This window comes from Panthera tigris, chromosome C1 (assembly GCF_018350195.1).
Source record: "Panthera tigris isolate Pti1 chromosome C1, P.tigris_Pti1_mat1.1, whole genome shotgun sequence".
NCBI lineage: Eukaryota > Metazoa > Chordata > Mammalia > Carnivora > Felidae > Panthera > Panthera tigris.
In genome coordinates, this window is record NC_056667.1 from 198,177,912 (window position 1) to 198,191,834 (window position 13,923).

The following is a 13,923-nucleotide window of genomic DNA, read 5'->3' on the forward strand; positions in this document are numbered from 1 at the left end:
CATTACAAGTGAGGGATTCCTCTGCCTTTTTCTTCTCCTCTGCAGACGAGACACAGACTTAGACTTACAAAGTCTTGCAATTTTGGCCACTCACATAACCTCATTCGTACTTTTCGATGATTTTCTTCTTCCACTGTAATCATCGTCTTGCCGCCTTTCTTTTCAACCTTTTTCTGCGTAGGGGCCATTGCATATGCTCACACGGATGTTGACTATAGTACAGTATTAATAAATTCTTGTCATACACTGTATTGAATGTAACTGGCAATAAGGCAGCAGAGGAAAGGGTCTGAATGAAGGAATGAAGCAAAGTTCCTAAGCTGACTGTTGTGTGGAAAAGCAAAGGACTGTCCAGAGGTGCCTTGACATGACAAAAAATACACTGGTACCAGTTGTGGGCACCTTCCGATGTTCTGAAAAATCCCTGATTTCTGCCAAACACCACAAGCTGAGATGGAGCATCCGAGGATGGTAGACAATCACCCCACAGTCCTGCAGTGAGAGAGAGAGAGAAGAACCATTATCTTTGTTGTGATCCTGTGACATTTGGAGTCACATACTACTCATTGCAAGACATTGCTCATTTATCAAATTAAAATGTATTAGAAATTTGCTAATTTTGCAAGTTTGCTCGTCTTGTGGGATACTTAGAACAAGTTACTTACAATCTAAGGTTTTACTGTATTTATGTTTTACTTGTCTCCTCCCATTTAATCATCTTCTCCCGAGAACAGAAACCTCAGCTTTTTTCATAGCTTTTTGTTCATCGCTGCATCCTCAGTACTTAGAATATTGCTTGGCATGTTTCCTAAGTATTTATTGAATGAATACCTGGAAATTTGACATTTTGTGTGAATTTTTACATTTAGATTTCTTAGAAGAAATTCTCCTGTTTTATTCTCAGGTATTTCCTCCTTATAATGTTTCCCATTTAAATTCTGAGGCAAGAGATACTTCCATGTACTTTCAGTTCCCGTATTTTTCATTTTCAAAAGCTATTTTGTTCGTGCTGGTCAAGGGAACTCTTTTTTAGGAACTTTTTTTTTTTTTTTTTTTTGGTAGATTTTATCTTTTAAAGTAGTTAATAGATTCACAGAAAAATTTCTCAGAAAGTACAGAGAGTTAGTTCCCAGACATTCCCTCCCTCTGCATCTCCTCTCCCCAGTTTCCCCCTTTTACATCTTGTATTAGTATGGTATGTTTGTTAAAATTGAGGAACTAGTATTGATTCATTATTAACTAATGTCCACTTTACATTAGGGCTCACTCTTTGTGTTGTGTATTCTGTGGGTTTTGACATGTATAATGTCATATATCCGCCTTGACAATATCATGCAGAATAGTTTCACCAACTAAAAATTTTGTCCATTCTACCTCCCTGACTCCTGCTGCCATTCATATTTTTACCATGTCCATAGTTTTGCTGTTTCCATAATGTCATAAGGTTGGAATCATACAGTATGTAGCCTTAACGCTAGCTTGTTTCATTTAGCGGTATGCGTTTAAGTTCCTCTGTGTCTTTTGGTGGCTTGAGAGCTCATTTCTTACTGTTTAACAATATCCCATGGTATAAGGATGTATCATAGTTTATCCATTCACCCCTTGAAGGACATCAAAAATGGAAAGACAATTTTTAACAGTTATAAAAAGTTGCTAAAAACTTTCAAGTTTTGTGTGGACATGTTTTCAACTCATTTGTATAAGTATGTAATATTTTCTCTTATCGTTTTCTACTTATTGCCTATTTTGTTTCTTCTCTGGCTCTCCCATAATCTCTATGAAGACAGTGATTGGGGGATGAGACATTGGGGGCGGGGGGCTAGCTTATTCACTGATAGTATTATCCCCATTACCTACAACAGTGCCCAACATTGTTGTAGGCACTCAGTAAATATTTGTCAGAGTTTTATTTTTAGAAGTATGTATTATCCAAGATAACACAAAGGAAATGCAGTTATAAATTGGCTTTTAACTAATGGCTGCCATTTTTTTGTATGTGCTGAATTTATAATTTATATAAATATATATAAATATTTATCTTGCTATTGTCAGGAAAATAGGCAATGAGAAACTCTGAAATTGTAATCTTTTTAACTGCATTTTAGGCAGAGCCTACTGAGGCTGGTATAAAAGAGGAAAAATCCAATACATTTTCCCCCATCCGCAGCTCTTGCATTAGTTTGTAATAATGTTTTTGTTTACGGATTAGATTTTGTACTACCTCTAGAATTGCCATGACTGTTCTTAGTCCTGTACTAAAGTGGATCCCTGACGATCACTGGTCTTGTTCTCCTGTTCCTGAAATCACTGTTGGTTTATTTCTAGATTGGCTAGATTTGGTTTCTTCAGTAGCATATAACATATAGCATATGTGAGTGTGTATTGTATATTCTTTTTGGGCAGGGGGCCAGTGAGGCAGGCTAAGGCTCTAGTGTTTTGGTCTCTGTTTTCATCAGGTTCTTTTATGTTTGTGTATATGTCTTTGCCTCTTAATTATACTTCTCTGAAAACACACTCGTGCGGCCTTGACATAGGTTATGTTTTCAGCACTGTATATCTGACTTGATTGATCCTGCTTGGTAACATGTTGTGTATGTTTCCATATGTAGTTCTAAATGGAGCCCCCGGATTTATAAACTTGTGTGATGCTTTGAATGCCTGGCAGCTGGTGAAGGAACTCAGAGAAGCTTTAGACCTTCCTGCTGCTGCCTCTTTCAAACATGTCAGCCCAGCAGGTAAAGCACTGCTTTCTGAATGCTCTGGAACTGTTCAAAATGCACTTTTTAATTTTAGAAAGAATTGACATGTTCTAATGTGAAGTCTCAAACCACTTTTTTCAAGTCTGTTAACAATATTGATATGTGGTAGCATGACAAAATTTGGTAGTAAATTAATACATAGATGTTATTTATGTGTATGTAATTTTGTAACATTACTGTGAGATAATAGGATCAGGAAAATGCTTTTTTATAGTGGAAACAAAAAATAAAGTAGAATGGTTTAATGCAATATGGCTAAATATTTTTCCACAAGGTTGAAATAGAACTGATACAAAGAAGTTCTAGGGGCACCTTATCTGTAACTTTTTATAGCCATTGTATAAGATACATTTTTACTTCTATGGCTAAGTCAAATCTAACACATAATTCTTTGAAGCTTATTTGATACTAAGGTGATATAAACAGGAAAGAAATAAATGGTATGGGTATCAAGCCGGGTGGAGGGAGTCAGTAATGAAGCAAACTAACTTTGTAGATGTGTGGTGCTGGTAGACCCAGTGGTTGTTTTCAAAAGGCAGAGAGAAGAGATTCCCCCCTCCTCCCCCTCCCCTGCAACTGTATTTTTGTTGTTTAATTATCTGGCCAGATTTTTGTGTAATTTGGCATGGACACTAGAAATTAGCTGCATAGACCAGATGTTAAGAAAAGTTGCTTTGGGGCGCCTGGGTGTCTCAGCCTGTTAAGCGTCCACCCCTTGATCTCAGCTTAGGTCTTGATCTCACAGTTGTGAGTCAAGCCCCGCAATGGGTTCTGCGCTAAGCACGAAGCCTACTTAAAAAAAAAAAAATATATATATATGTATATGTATATATACGTATACGTATATATATATATATATGTATATATATATATACGTATACGTATATATACATATACATATATATATATATATACGTATACGTATATATATATATGTATATGTATATATTGTCTTGATTTAGGAGATGATAAGTAGTAACGTGTGGGGGTTTATTTTATGGTTTTCCATACCAGGTGCTGCTGTTGGAATTCCACTAAGTGAAGATGAGGCCAGAGTCTGCATGGTCTATGATCTGTATGAAACACTTACACCCATATCAACTGCGTATGCAAGAGCAAGAGGTCGGAACAGTAAAAGGGTTTTTGTTTCTTTGTTTGAAAAAGAGAAAAGAATGTTTTATCCTAAGTAGAATAAAGTAGTAATATCTTTTTTTTTTCAGTAAAAGATTCCAAGTTGTCTTTAATTTGTTTTTTTTTTAATACTTAGGAATGACTCTATGAGTGCCTTAGAATAAATTTGTTTATAAAAGTGTGTGCTCCTATTTTAATGTAATAAATGGAAACATAATTAGAATTTGGTGCATCTGATTTCACATTAGGCTGTTGAGTACATTGTTTAATATATGACTAAAACTGTATGGTTGTTTTAACTACACTACATTTGGTTAGAGTTATTTTTTATGTATTTCAGAAGTATCTAATTCATGAGGTTAATAACCTGTGAATATTACTGTAACATTTATGGAAGATCATTGAGAAACTTGACAGCACTGTTCACCTTCTACAACAGGGTTAGCAGACTGTGGCTCATGGGCGAAATAAACCCAGCCTGCCACCTACTTTTGTCAATACAGTTTGATTGAAGCAGGGCCAAGTCCCTTCGTTGATGGGACTGATTGCTACAATGGCACCGCTGAGTAGGTGTGACAGAGACAGTGTGCCTGCAAAGCTTAAAAAGTATTTGCTATCAGGCCTTCCACAGAAAAAGTTTGCCAAATGCTGCCTTAGAAGTTAAAATTAAAGAATACTTTGTTATGATCATTTCAGTTAAGTGGCTTACTAATCTGTTATTTAGATCTTATATAAATAATAGAGTTAAATTTAGAGAAATGGATTTTATATGATCACATTGGGGTTTTTTAAACATCTTTTTCTATGCAGAGACCATTTGTAACACTTCATTTTTATTTTTATAGGGGCTGATAGGATGTCTTCATTTGGTGACTTTATCGCATTATCTGATATTTGTGATGTCCCTACTGCCAAAATTATCTCCAGAGAGGTTAGTGGACTTTCCTGTATCTTGACCCAGGCATAACTGAGTAAAGCTCTATTTGTTCATAGTTTTCATTGAAACTATAACTTCTCATATTTATTTACACCATTTCTAAATTAAGTTTATCATTTAGAATGTTCATATTTTATGTAGAACGTGAGTCCTTGACTGAATTGTAATTTTGAGATTTAGTGAGTGTTTCAAATGAATATTTTGCTATTATGATAAAGTTTTAATTTATATATTTAGGTTTTTTTTTTATATTCTCTAGTAGTCATTATCTTAATGCCAAAGTTAATGTTTCTAAAGAGCAGAGGATAATGTAATAATGATAGCCTTACTGTAAACCTTTGTAGATCTGTAATGAAAGATGTTGTATAGGGGAAGATTATAAACTACTCTGAAAAACTAACCCCCATTAGTTGGATACCAAACAAGCCTTCTGGAAAGGTGGGTTTTGGGGCAAGGAGACAGACTGAAAGAAAAAGAAGATAGCTTGGAGGGAAAACAAATAGGTAGAAATGAAGGCTACATGAGCTTGACAACATTTAGTTGTTTTGGGGATTCTCCCCATGACCATTACCATCCCTCTACCACCCCCATGGTAGTGGAGCTGACCTGCTGTGTTTTATGTTCTAGCATAAGGCTTTGTAGTAGGACTTCGCTGTCTTTCAAAGATGTTAAATATGGTCCCTTTGTCTTGCTGTTGAGGTACTTGCTTTGCCTAAGGTTATTAGCAAAGATGTAATCTGATCCCCATGCCCTGCTCTTGTGGAACTTGCTTTGCCGAAGGTCATTTTGCTAGTACTGGCGGAGAGGGCACTGGAGAGGGCACTAGAGCGGGCTCTTTCTAGTGCAAAACACTTCATGAACAGGATAGTGAGAAATCGTTCTTCTTCTTAAGGTACATGTGTTACTGTGAATCATTTGTTTGTTCTTAGTTAAAACTGAAACAGCCCGAAACCCTGAAAGGAGAGCAAGTGAGATAAAGTCAGCTGTAGAACTCTGTGTTCTAATATAGGCTTATCTTTTCCAGGTATAGGTACTAGCATTATCTGCTGGAGAGAGAAACCAGAAAATGCTGCTGCATTAAGACAGATAATTGTGTTTAGATTGCTTAGGAAATGTTCCCTAATTTTTGAAAATAGAAATTAATGTTTAAAGGTCGCCTGGGTGGCTCAGTCGGTTAAGGGTACAACTCTGGATTTTGGCTCAACCCAGCATCAAGCCCTGTGTTAGGATCCGGGCTGAGCATGGAGCCTGCTTGGGATTTCTTTCTCCCTCTCTGTCTCTCTCTCCCCCACCCCCCCCCCCCCCCCCACACCTCTCCCTCTCTCAAAATAAAAACTTTAAAAAAATTAATGTTTAATATATTTATAGGTATCTGATGGTATCGTCGCCCCAGGATATGAAGATGAAGCTTTGAAAATACTCTCTAAAAAGAAAAATGGGAGCTACTGTGTTCTTCAGGTTAGTTTAATTCATGTTTGAAATAGTAATTTGTTTTCTTATCTTATGTTTCTTTTCCCCCATGTTTAATCTTTTCTTTATGATGACAACCTTTGAATTTACCCTTTACTGAAGTTTCTTTAATTTTTAATCCTACAGGGTTTTTTTTTCTTACTGTTAATTTTTTGGTTTAAGATGAGGGTAGCTTCCTTAGTCTTAGTTTTAAATTCTAATTAAAAAAAAAAAGTTATTCAAAAGGTGTTAAATTTAAATATCATTTGATGAAAGGCCTCCCCATCCTTCCTTTTTGCCACTATGTTACCTCTTTAAAAGTAATATTTTAAATTTCTTGCTTGTCTTTTCTGAAATAGTTGGTACTTTTTAGGAAATACTTGCATTTCTTTTTCTTTTTGTTGTTGTTTTTTCCTCCTGACACAAATGCATACAGTCTGACCATCTTGGAAGTTTGCCCGGTATGGGTGTAGCTTATGTAGCCAGTCACCCAGTCATTAGCCACCACACACGCTCTGCAGTGAATTAGGACCGGGTCAGTCTGTGATAGGTCCTGCTCCTCTTTGAGGTTGTCCCATCAAATTTTATGTCTTAATGGGATTTCCTAATAGCTTTGCCAGCATTGTGTTCTTTAACTTTTTCTTCTTATCAATAGGAGATAAAAATGGCATCTCATTGCAGCTTTAGTTTCCCATTATGTGTGTGGTGAACATCTTTTCATATTTAAAGTATTTTTTATTCCTTATTATAAATTATCAGACTATATTCTTTGCCTATTTTTCTAATTGATGAGATTTTTCCTTACTGATTTTTACACACTCTTAGGTATTAGGGAAACTAGCCCATAGTCTAAGATCAATATTGATGCCTGGCCATTCTATTATACCCATAGTGAAAGGATCTTACACATGCTTAAATTAGAAAAAACGAATATAAGCTTGCTTATAATGATTTTTTTGTAAAGTTAAATGAAAAATGTTAAAGGTTGTAGATGTGTTGGTTTTGACTCTATATTTGTATTTTAGATGGACCCGTCTTACAGTCCAGATGAAAACGAAGTTCGAACTCTCTTTGGTCTTCGTTTAAGTCAGAAGAGAAATAATGGTGTCATTGACAAGTCATTGTTTAGCAATGTTGTGACCAAGAATAAAGATGTAAGTTTGAAAATATCTGAACTGTATGCTAGTTACTCAGTATTTTTAATATTTATAAGCTTATACATTTTTAAAGACTCATATTTAAAAATGGTTGATGTGCAAATGTCTAGCTCATTTTTAAGTTATCAAGTAAGTTTGAGAGCTTAAAAAAAGAATAAATTATGATGTTAGAAGCTAATGTGTGTATGTACATAGAGATATTTATCTTCATTTCTACATAAATGGCATCGTATCTTTTATGATTCTGTTCCATAACTTGCCTTTTTACCATGCACTAAGCTTGCAAATATGTTTTCTATATCAGTAAGTGTAGATCCACATCTTCATCTAAAAGGCCACATGGCGATCCATGTATAGATGTACTAGGATAGATACTTAGATTGTTTCCATTTTCAGTGCTGTGATCAGTGTGTTCACGTAGTCAAGTTTTTGTTCTTGTGCTGTTTGTCATCTGTTAGGAAGGACACATTCCTAGGATGATAGTGGTGATTTTTTTCTAGTATTTATATATACCCTGTCATTTAATATGCATAGCACTCTAGGTGGGGGTTGGGGAAGGGTGACTACCCGATCATCTCTATTGTAAAGATCACAAAATTGTGACGTCAGGTACAGTTAAGAAATTTGTCCAAGGTTGCATAATATGGAAATGGATGAGCTGGTATTTCTTTTCTGAAATCTCTTAATTGGACCTTCGATTTTGAAGGATATTTTTGCTGGTTCTAACAGCTCTACTTCCCCCGCCCCCCGCCCTGCCCAAGTACTTAAGATGTGTAACTACACTGTTTTGTGGTCTTACCTGCTGGTATGTCTGGTATTTTTGATTGAATGATTGGGTATTGAATGTGAGAAAACTATAGAGCTATTTTGAAGGTCTGGACGGTGTTTTTTTCTTCCCTCCAGAAAGAGCTGACTTCTCCTTTTGGCAGGCAGATCAGATGGAGTCCGACCATCTTTATCCTGGCAGGAATTAAGCTGACTTGAATTTGGGCTTAAATCTTTGTGAGGACCAGTCTGTTTACGGTTCACCCCTGCTCTGCTGAAAGCATCAAGGGTCTGCTAGTATCACTTTTCCCTGGTGTACTAAACTCCATTTTTGCCACTTATTCCTGTAACACTGCCAAAATTTGGGCTCAGTTCCTTTACCTTTTAGCTTACTGCCTTTCAACTTAGAAAATGCTTGAAGCAAAAAGCATACGGCTACACTCGTTTCTTCCTACTTCCTTTATCTCTGGGATCTTTGCCTCTCAGTACTTGCTGTTTTACTACCTCACTGTTGAGCCTGTTTGTTTCTGGAAAAGGTTTAGTCTCGTAACAAGTCATTCATTGTAACAGAAATAGAAAATGAGGAGGTGCAATTGTTCCCAGGTCTGACTCCTGAGGCTTTAGGTAGAGTTGCTGAAAGTAAACCTCAGAGCCTTTATTGGAATAATTTGATCTGTTAATAAGTATATGGTGATTGAGACATGATTTTTGTTGTTTTATTCTTCCATTTTTATTTTTAAAAATCAGTGGTGCCCTGAAGTAAAGGAACATGGTAGGCATTTCATATATAAATAGCTTTCAGTCCTTTGCAATCTACTCCTTTGGTCAAGGCTATTAAGTACTGGGATTTCCAGATGGAAGCATGGTTTTGTACCATTGTTACTGTAGGCAGCTCACATTATAACATAGTAATATGAGGCTCTTTTTCTTCTTACTTTATTAATCTGACTGGTTAATGTGTCTTTTTAAAATACTGAAACAGTATTGTCCTAGATTCCATAGTACCTCTGTTGACAACCCTGCCTGCCTATTGAGACTCTTACTTTTGTAAGTTTTCCTTATAGGTTTGTAGGTATTGGACAGATGAATAATTTAACAGTATTTGATAGATTTTGTACCTCTGACTGTACTAACTTAGATGTTTTTTTACAAGGAATGAAGTATGGTTTTAATGCCTCTTTTATCTAAATTCTTCTCTACTTGTATGTATTTTTAATTAGAAATTTGGAAAGTAAAGCATAAGAGTGATGGTTTTATCTTTCTTTGTATTGCCCTCTCCTTTGAAAGCAGTGTTTTGTTAACTTTTCAGCCTCAAAATCATTGGAGGTGTAGAACAGTGGGAGAAGCGTAAGGATTGATTGTGCATTAAGAATTAGTGAACATGGGGTGCCTGGGTGGCTCAGTCGGTTAAGCGGCCGACTTCGGCTCAGGTCATGATCTCGTGGTCAGTGAGTTCAAGCCCCGCGTCGGGCTCTGTGCTGACAGCTCAGAGCCTGGAGCCTGTTTCAGATTCTGTGTCTCCTTCTCTCTGACCCTCCCCCGTTCATGCTCTGTCTCTCTCTGTTTCAAAAATAAATAAACGTTAAAAAAAATTAAAAAAAAAAAAAAAGAATTAGTGAACATGGTCGAAATATTTCCTCTTCCATTTTTCTTAAATAATGCTTTAATTTGTTTTAACTATTTGTGCCATGTATATATGACTGGATTCCTTCACTCCCATCCCCATACCATCTCCCCCTTGAGATGTCTTGTCTCACATTTCTTGATCCTGTCTCAGAATACCAGGGTTACGTTTCAGGGCAGACCTGTAGGAAAGCTGGTTTATGTTATTCATCTTTCTTAGAACCAAAGGAATAAAATGTATAGTTGGTGACTCAAACAGATACAGACAGGAAAGGATATACTACATTAATACTATCTTAGAATAAGAAATTCTTAAGAAATTCTTTTAATTGAGCTTTTAATTTTGAAATAAAAATGAGAATTATAGATTACAGGCACTGTTAAGAATTCCCATGTCCCCTTTGCCCCATTTCCCCTGATGGTAATATAATGCCTTGTAATACTGCAGTACAGTATCACAACCATGGTAATGATATTGATACAGTTAAGGCACAGAAAGAATGCTTCCACGACCACAAGGATCCCTTATGTTGCTCTCTTACAATCACACTCCCTTCCTTCCTGCCTCCACCCCCTCCTTAACCTTGGGTAACATCTAATCTGTTCCCCCTTTTATAATTTTCATTCATTGCACATTCATGAGTGAGTTTTTCTGTGAACATAAGTTCATATTCCTCTGTTATAAAAGGCCCAGGAGTATCATCAGTGGCTGCTGGGTAGTATCATAGTTGCATATTTAGTTTTTTTAATTGCCAAACTGTTTTCCAGAGAGCCTGTGTGATTTTGTGTTTTACACCAGCAACATGTGAGTGACCCAGTTCTCTGCATCCTCACTAGCTTTTAGTGTTGTCGCCCTTTTTAGTTAAGTGTGTGGCAGTATCTTGTGATTTTAATTAGCATTTTCTAATGGCTAATGATGGGTGTTTTTTCATATTTATTTTGCCGTCTGTGTATCCTTTTTAGTGAAATGTTTCTTTGTGTCTTTTGCTCATCTTCTAATTAGAATGTTTTTGTCACGGAGTTTTGAGAGGTCTTTACTTACTTAAATAGTAGTCCTTTTTTGGTTATGTGGTTTGCAAATATTTTCTCCCAGTCTGTACTTAGTCTTGTTTTTTTTTTAACTTTTTTTTTTTTTATGTTTATTCATTTCTGAGAGAGACAGCATGAGTGGGGAAGGGGCAGAGGGAGAGGGAGAGGGAGACACAGAATCCGAAGCAGGTTCCAGGCTCTGAGCTGTCAGCACAGAGCCTGACGTGGGGCCTGAGCCTATGAACCATGAGATCATGACCTGAGCCAAAGTTCGATGCCCAACCGACTGAGCCACCCAGGCGCCCCTGTACTTTGTCTTTTTATCCTCTTCATACAGTTTGCAGAACAGAAGTTTTAATTTTGAAGTCTGATTTTAATTTTGATGAAGTCTGATTTTTCCCTTAGCTAATTGATCAGTTAGCTGCTGCTTATAGTCTTTGTCCACATAGATAATCCTTCTTTTCAGTTTGTATTTGCTCTTTACATTAAACATAGTGACAGGGGCACCTGGGTGGCTCAGTCAGTTGAGCATCGACTTTGGCTTGGGTCATGATCTCACTATCCGTGGGTTTGAGCCCTGCATCGGACTCTGTGCTGACAGCTTGGAGCCTGGAGCCTGTTTTAGATTCTCTGTCTTCCTCTCTCTCTGCGCCCCCCTCCCCACTCATGCTCTGTCTGTCTCTCTCTCTGTCAAAAATAAACAAACATTAAAAAAAGTTTTAAACATAGTGACATTTCTGGCTATAGCAATTGCTTTATTCTGTTAGGACTGGTAGTTCACAAGTATTTTTGAATAGTTTCTACTTAGAATATTCTAGACAAAGCAGAAAATGATCGTAATTTGATTTTTCCTCAACAGCCATGGCTCTGTGTAGACATCACAGTTGTTTGTGATACCTGTGAAAATTATTCTCCATGTTCTTTCTCAACATAAACTTTATCATGTTTCCATATATGTTCCTTGGCACTGTGGTAGAGAAAGTATTATTTGTCGGTTTAGGAATGGATATGGTACTTCACAGCATGATATGTAAACACGCTTAAGCCGGAGTTGCTGCAAAATGGCATTAGTTTGAGTCCGTGATGCACTAGGCACTGTTGAGTTCCACAACAAGTATGTTGAATGTTGATCTTTTTCAGTAAAACACAATAGTGATTTCTATGAACAGTTAATTCCATTCTATCATTTGAAAGGTACAACTACTGGGCGCCTGGGTGGCTCAGTCGGTTGGGCGTCCGACTTCGGCTCAGGTCACGATCTCGCGGTCCATGAGTTCGAGCCCCGCGTCGGGCTCTGTGCTGACAGCTCAGAGCCTGGAGCCTGTTTCGGATTCTGTGTCTCCCTCTCTCTCTGCCCTTCCCCTGTTCATGCTCTGTCTCTCTCTGTCTCAAAAATAAATAAACGTTAAAAAAAAAAAAATTTAGAAAGGTACAACTACATCATAGGTCTATAAGAAAATGACCTGTAAGATGCTTAACGTTTTCCATTGGAGCTACAAATTCCACTGTAGTTGACCGCCCTGTGTCTTTTCAGTTGCCAGAGTCTGCGCTCAGAGACCTCATTGTAGCCACCATTGCTGTGAAGTACACGCAGTCTAACTCCGTGTGCTATGCCAAGAATGGTCAGGTAACCACACTCTCAAACCCACTTCGGGCAGACTGTTGTTTTTCAAAATGATATTCGTCCCTCAGGTGCTAGACTGCTTGGAAAGGAAAATTGGCCAGGTTTTTCTTTTCTGGGTTTGTTGGTATCTACTCAGTAATGTGATAAAACTGTTAGAGCTAGTGACGATCACAAAGTATCTTCAGAATGACATATTAAAATTGGGCGTATTACTTGCCCAGACTGAGTTGGCACATTTGGGTTAGTGGGACTGTAATAGCCGCTGTAAAACTAGTTTATTCACTCCCCTCCTCCTGATGGCTGTGATATTTCCAGTGAAGAGAGAGTCAAGAATAGTACTGCTACCTATTACTCCATATTTTTGTAGCTTGTTGGATATTTTTGCGTTATTTCTAAGGTTATTTTACCAAGAATCTGTAGACTGCAAGTTAACGTGATCTTTTAAAATCAGGTTTACTGAGACATAATTTATATACAATAAAATTTACTCTTTTTAAGTGTCGAATTTTGAGCAGTTTGCCCACATTATGTAGTTCGATGAATGACCACTACCACGAGCAAGGTGTTGAATGTTTCTTATAGACGTCAAGCGAGATATTTCACTTGTTTCCTAGTGGGCTGAGCCGTAGAAAGCAGCACTGAACCAGCTCCTCCTGGGGGTCTCTTCTAACTCTGGACTGAACTGGTTCTGCTTTCGCCATAGCTTCCGAGGCGTTGGGAGCCCTTCTCATGGTGTCTTGAGCTCTTCTTGGCACCTGTTAAATTATTTGTTCCATAAGTGGGGGAGGGAAAGTGTGGATATTCATTAGCATGTGACCTGGAAGACTTTGAAATTCAGAATTTTAGTGATTGTCAACTGTTAAAAGACTGCTTGTCTCTGTTAACAAAAACTTGGGGGATTGTGGTTACAATGGTGTTCTTGGAGTCGGGTTCTAATAAGTTCCAGTAAGACTGTGCCTCACTACTGATGTCCAGGAGTTCTAGACACTTACAGAGTATTAATAGCCATACTTCAAATGTCACCAAAGAGGTAAAATGTGTTAATAGTAGTTACTGACATCTACTCTCACCCTTAATAACTTAAGAATAATTTGTATTTTGGCCTACTGTTTTTTTCACAGAATTGATAGATTTTAGGAAATGTGCACAAAAGACCTGTTTAAAAAAAATATTGAAAGAGAGATTCATCTTAGTGTTCATGTTCTTCAGGTTATTGGCATTGGAGCAGGACAGCAGTCTCGAATACACTGCACACGCCTTGCAGGGGATAAGGCGAACTACTGGTGGCTTAGACATCATCCACAAGTGCTTTCAATGAAGTTTAAAACTGGAGTGAAGAGAGCAGAAATCTCCAATGCCATTGATCAGTATGTTACTGGAACCATTGGCGAGGTAAAAGTCACTGGGTTTGTGAGTGGAGTATACTGGTATGCTCACTCTTTTCTGTAA

General features: G+C 37.3%; 1 protein-coding gene across 2 annotated transcripts in view; it reads left to right on the forward strand.

The window, feature by feature from the left end:
- Positions 1-13,923, forward strand: part of ATIC (5-aminoimidazole-4-carboxamide ribonucleotide formyltransferase/IMP cyclohydrolase) — a 30,404-nt gene that overhangs the window by 14,162 nt on the left and 2,319 nt on the right. For both annotated transcript variants that reach the window (XM_042993771.1, NM_001290592.1), the window contains exons 8-14: positions 2,610-2,735; positions 3,774-3,881; positions 4,736-4,821; positions 6,196-6,285; positions 7,302-7,430; positions 12,385-12,477; positions 13,684-13,866. In XM_042993771.1, coding sequence (XP_042849705.1) covers positions 2,610-2,735; positions 3,774-3,881; positions 4,736-4,821; positions 6,196-6,285; positions 7,302-7,430; positions 12,385-12,477; positions 13,684-13,866 — 815 coding nt within the window. The remainder of the gene's footprint in view (positions 1-2,609; positions 2,736-3,773; positions 3,882-4,735; positions 4,822-6,195; positions 6,286-7,301; positions 7,431-12,384; positions 12,478-13,683; positions 13,867-13,923) is intronic.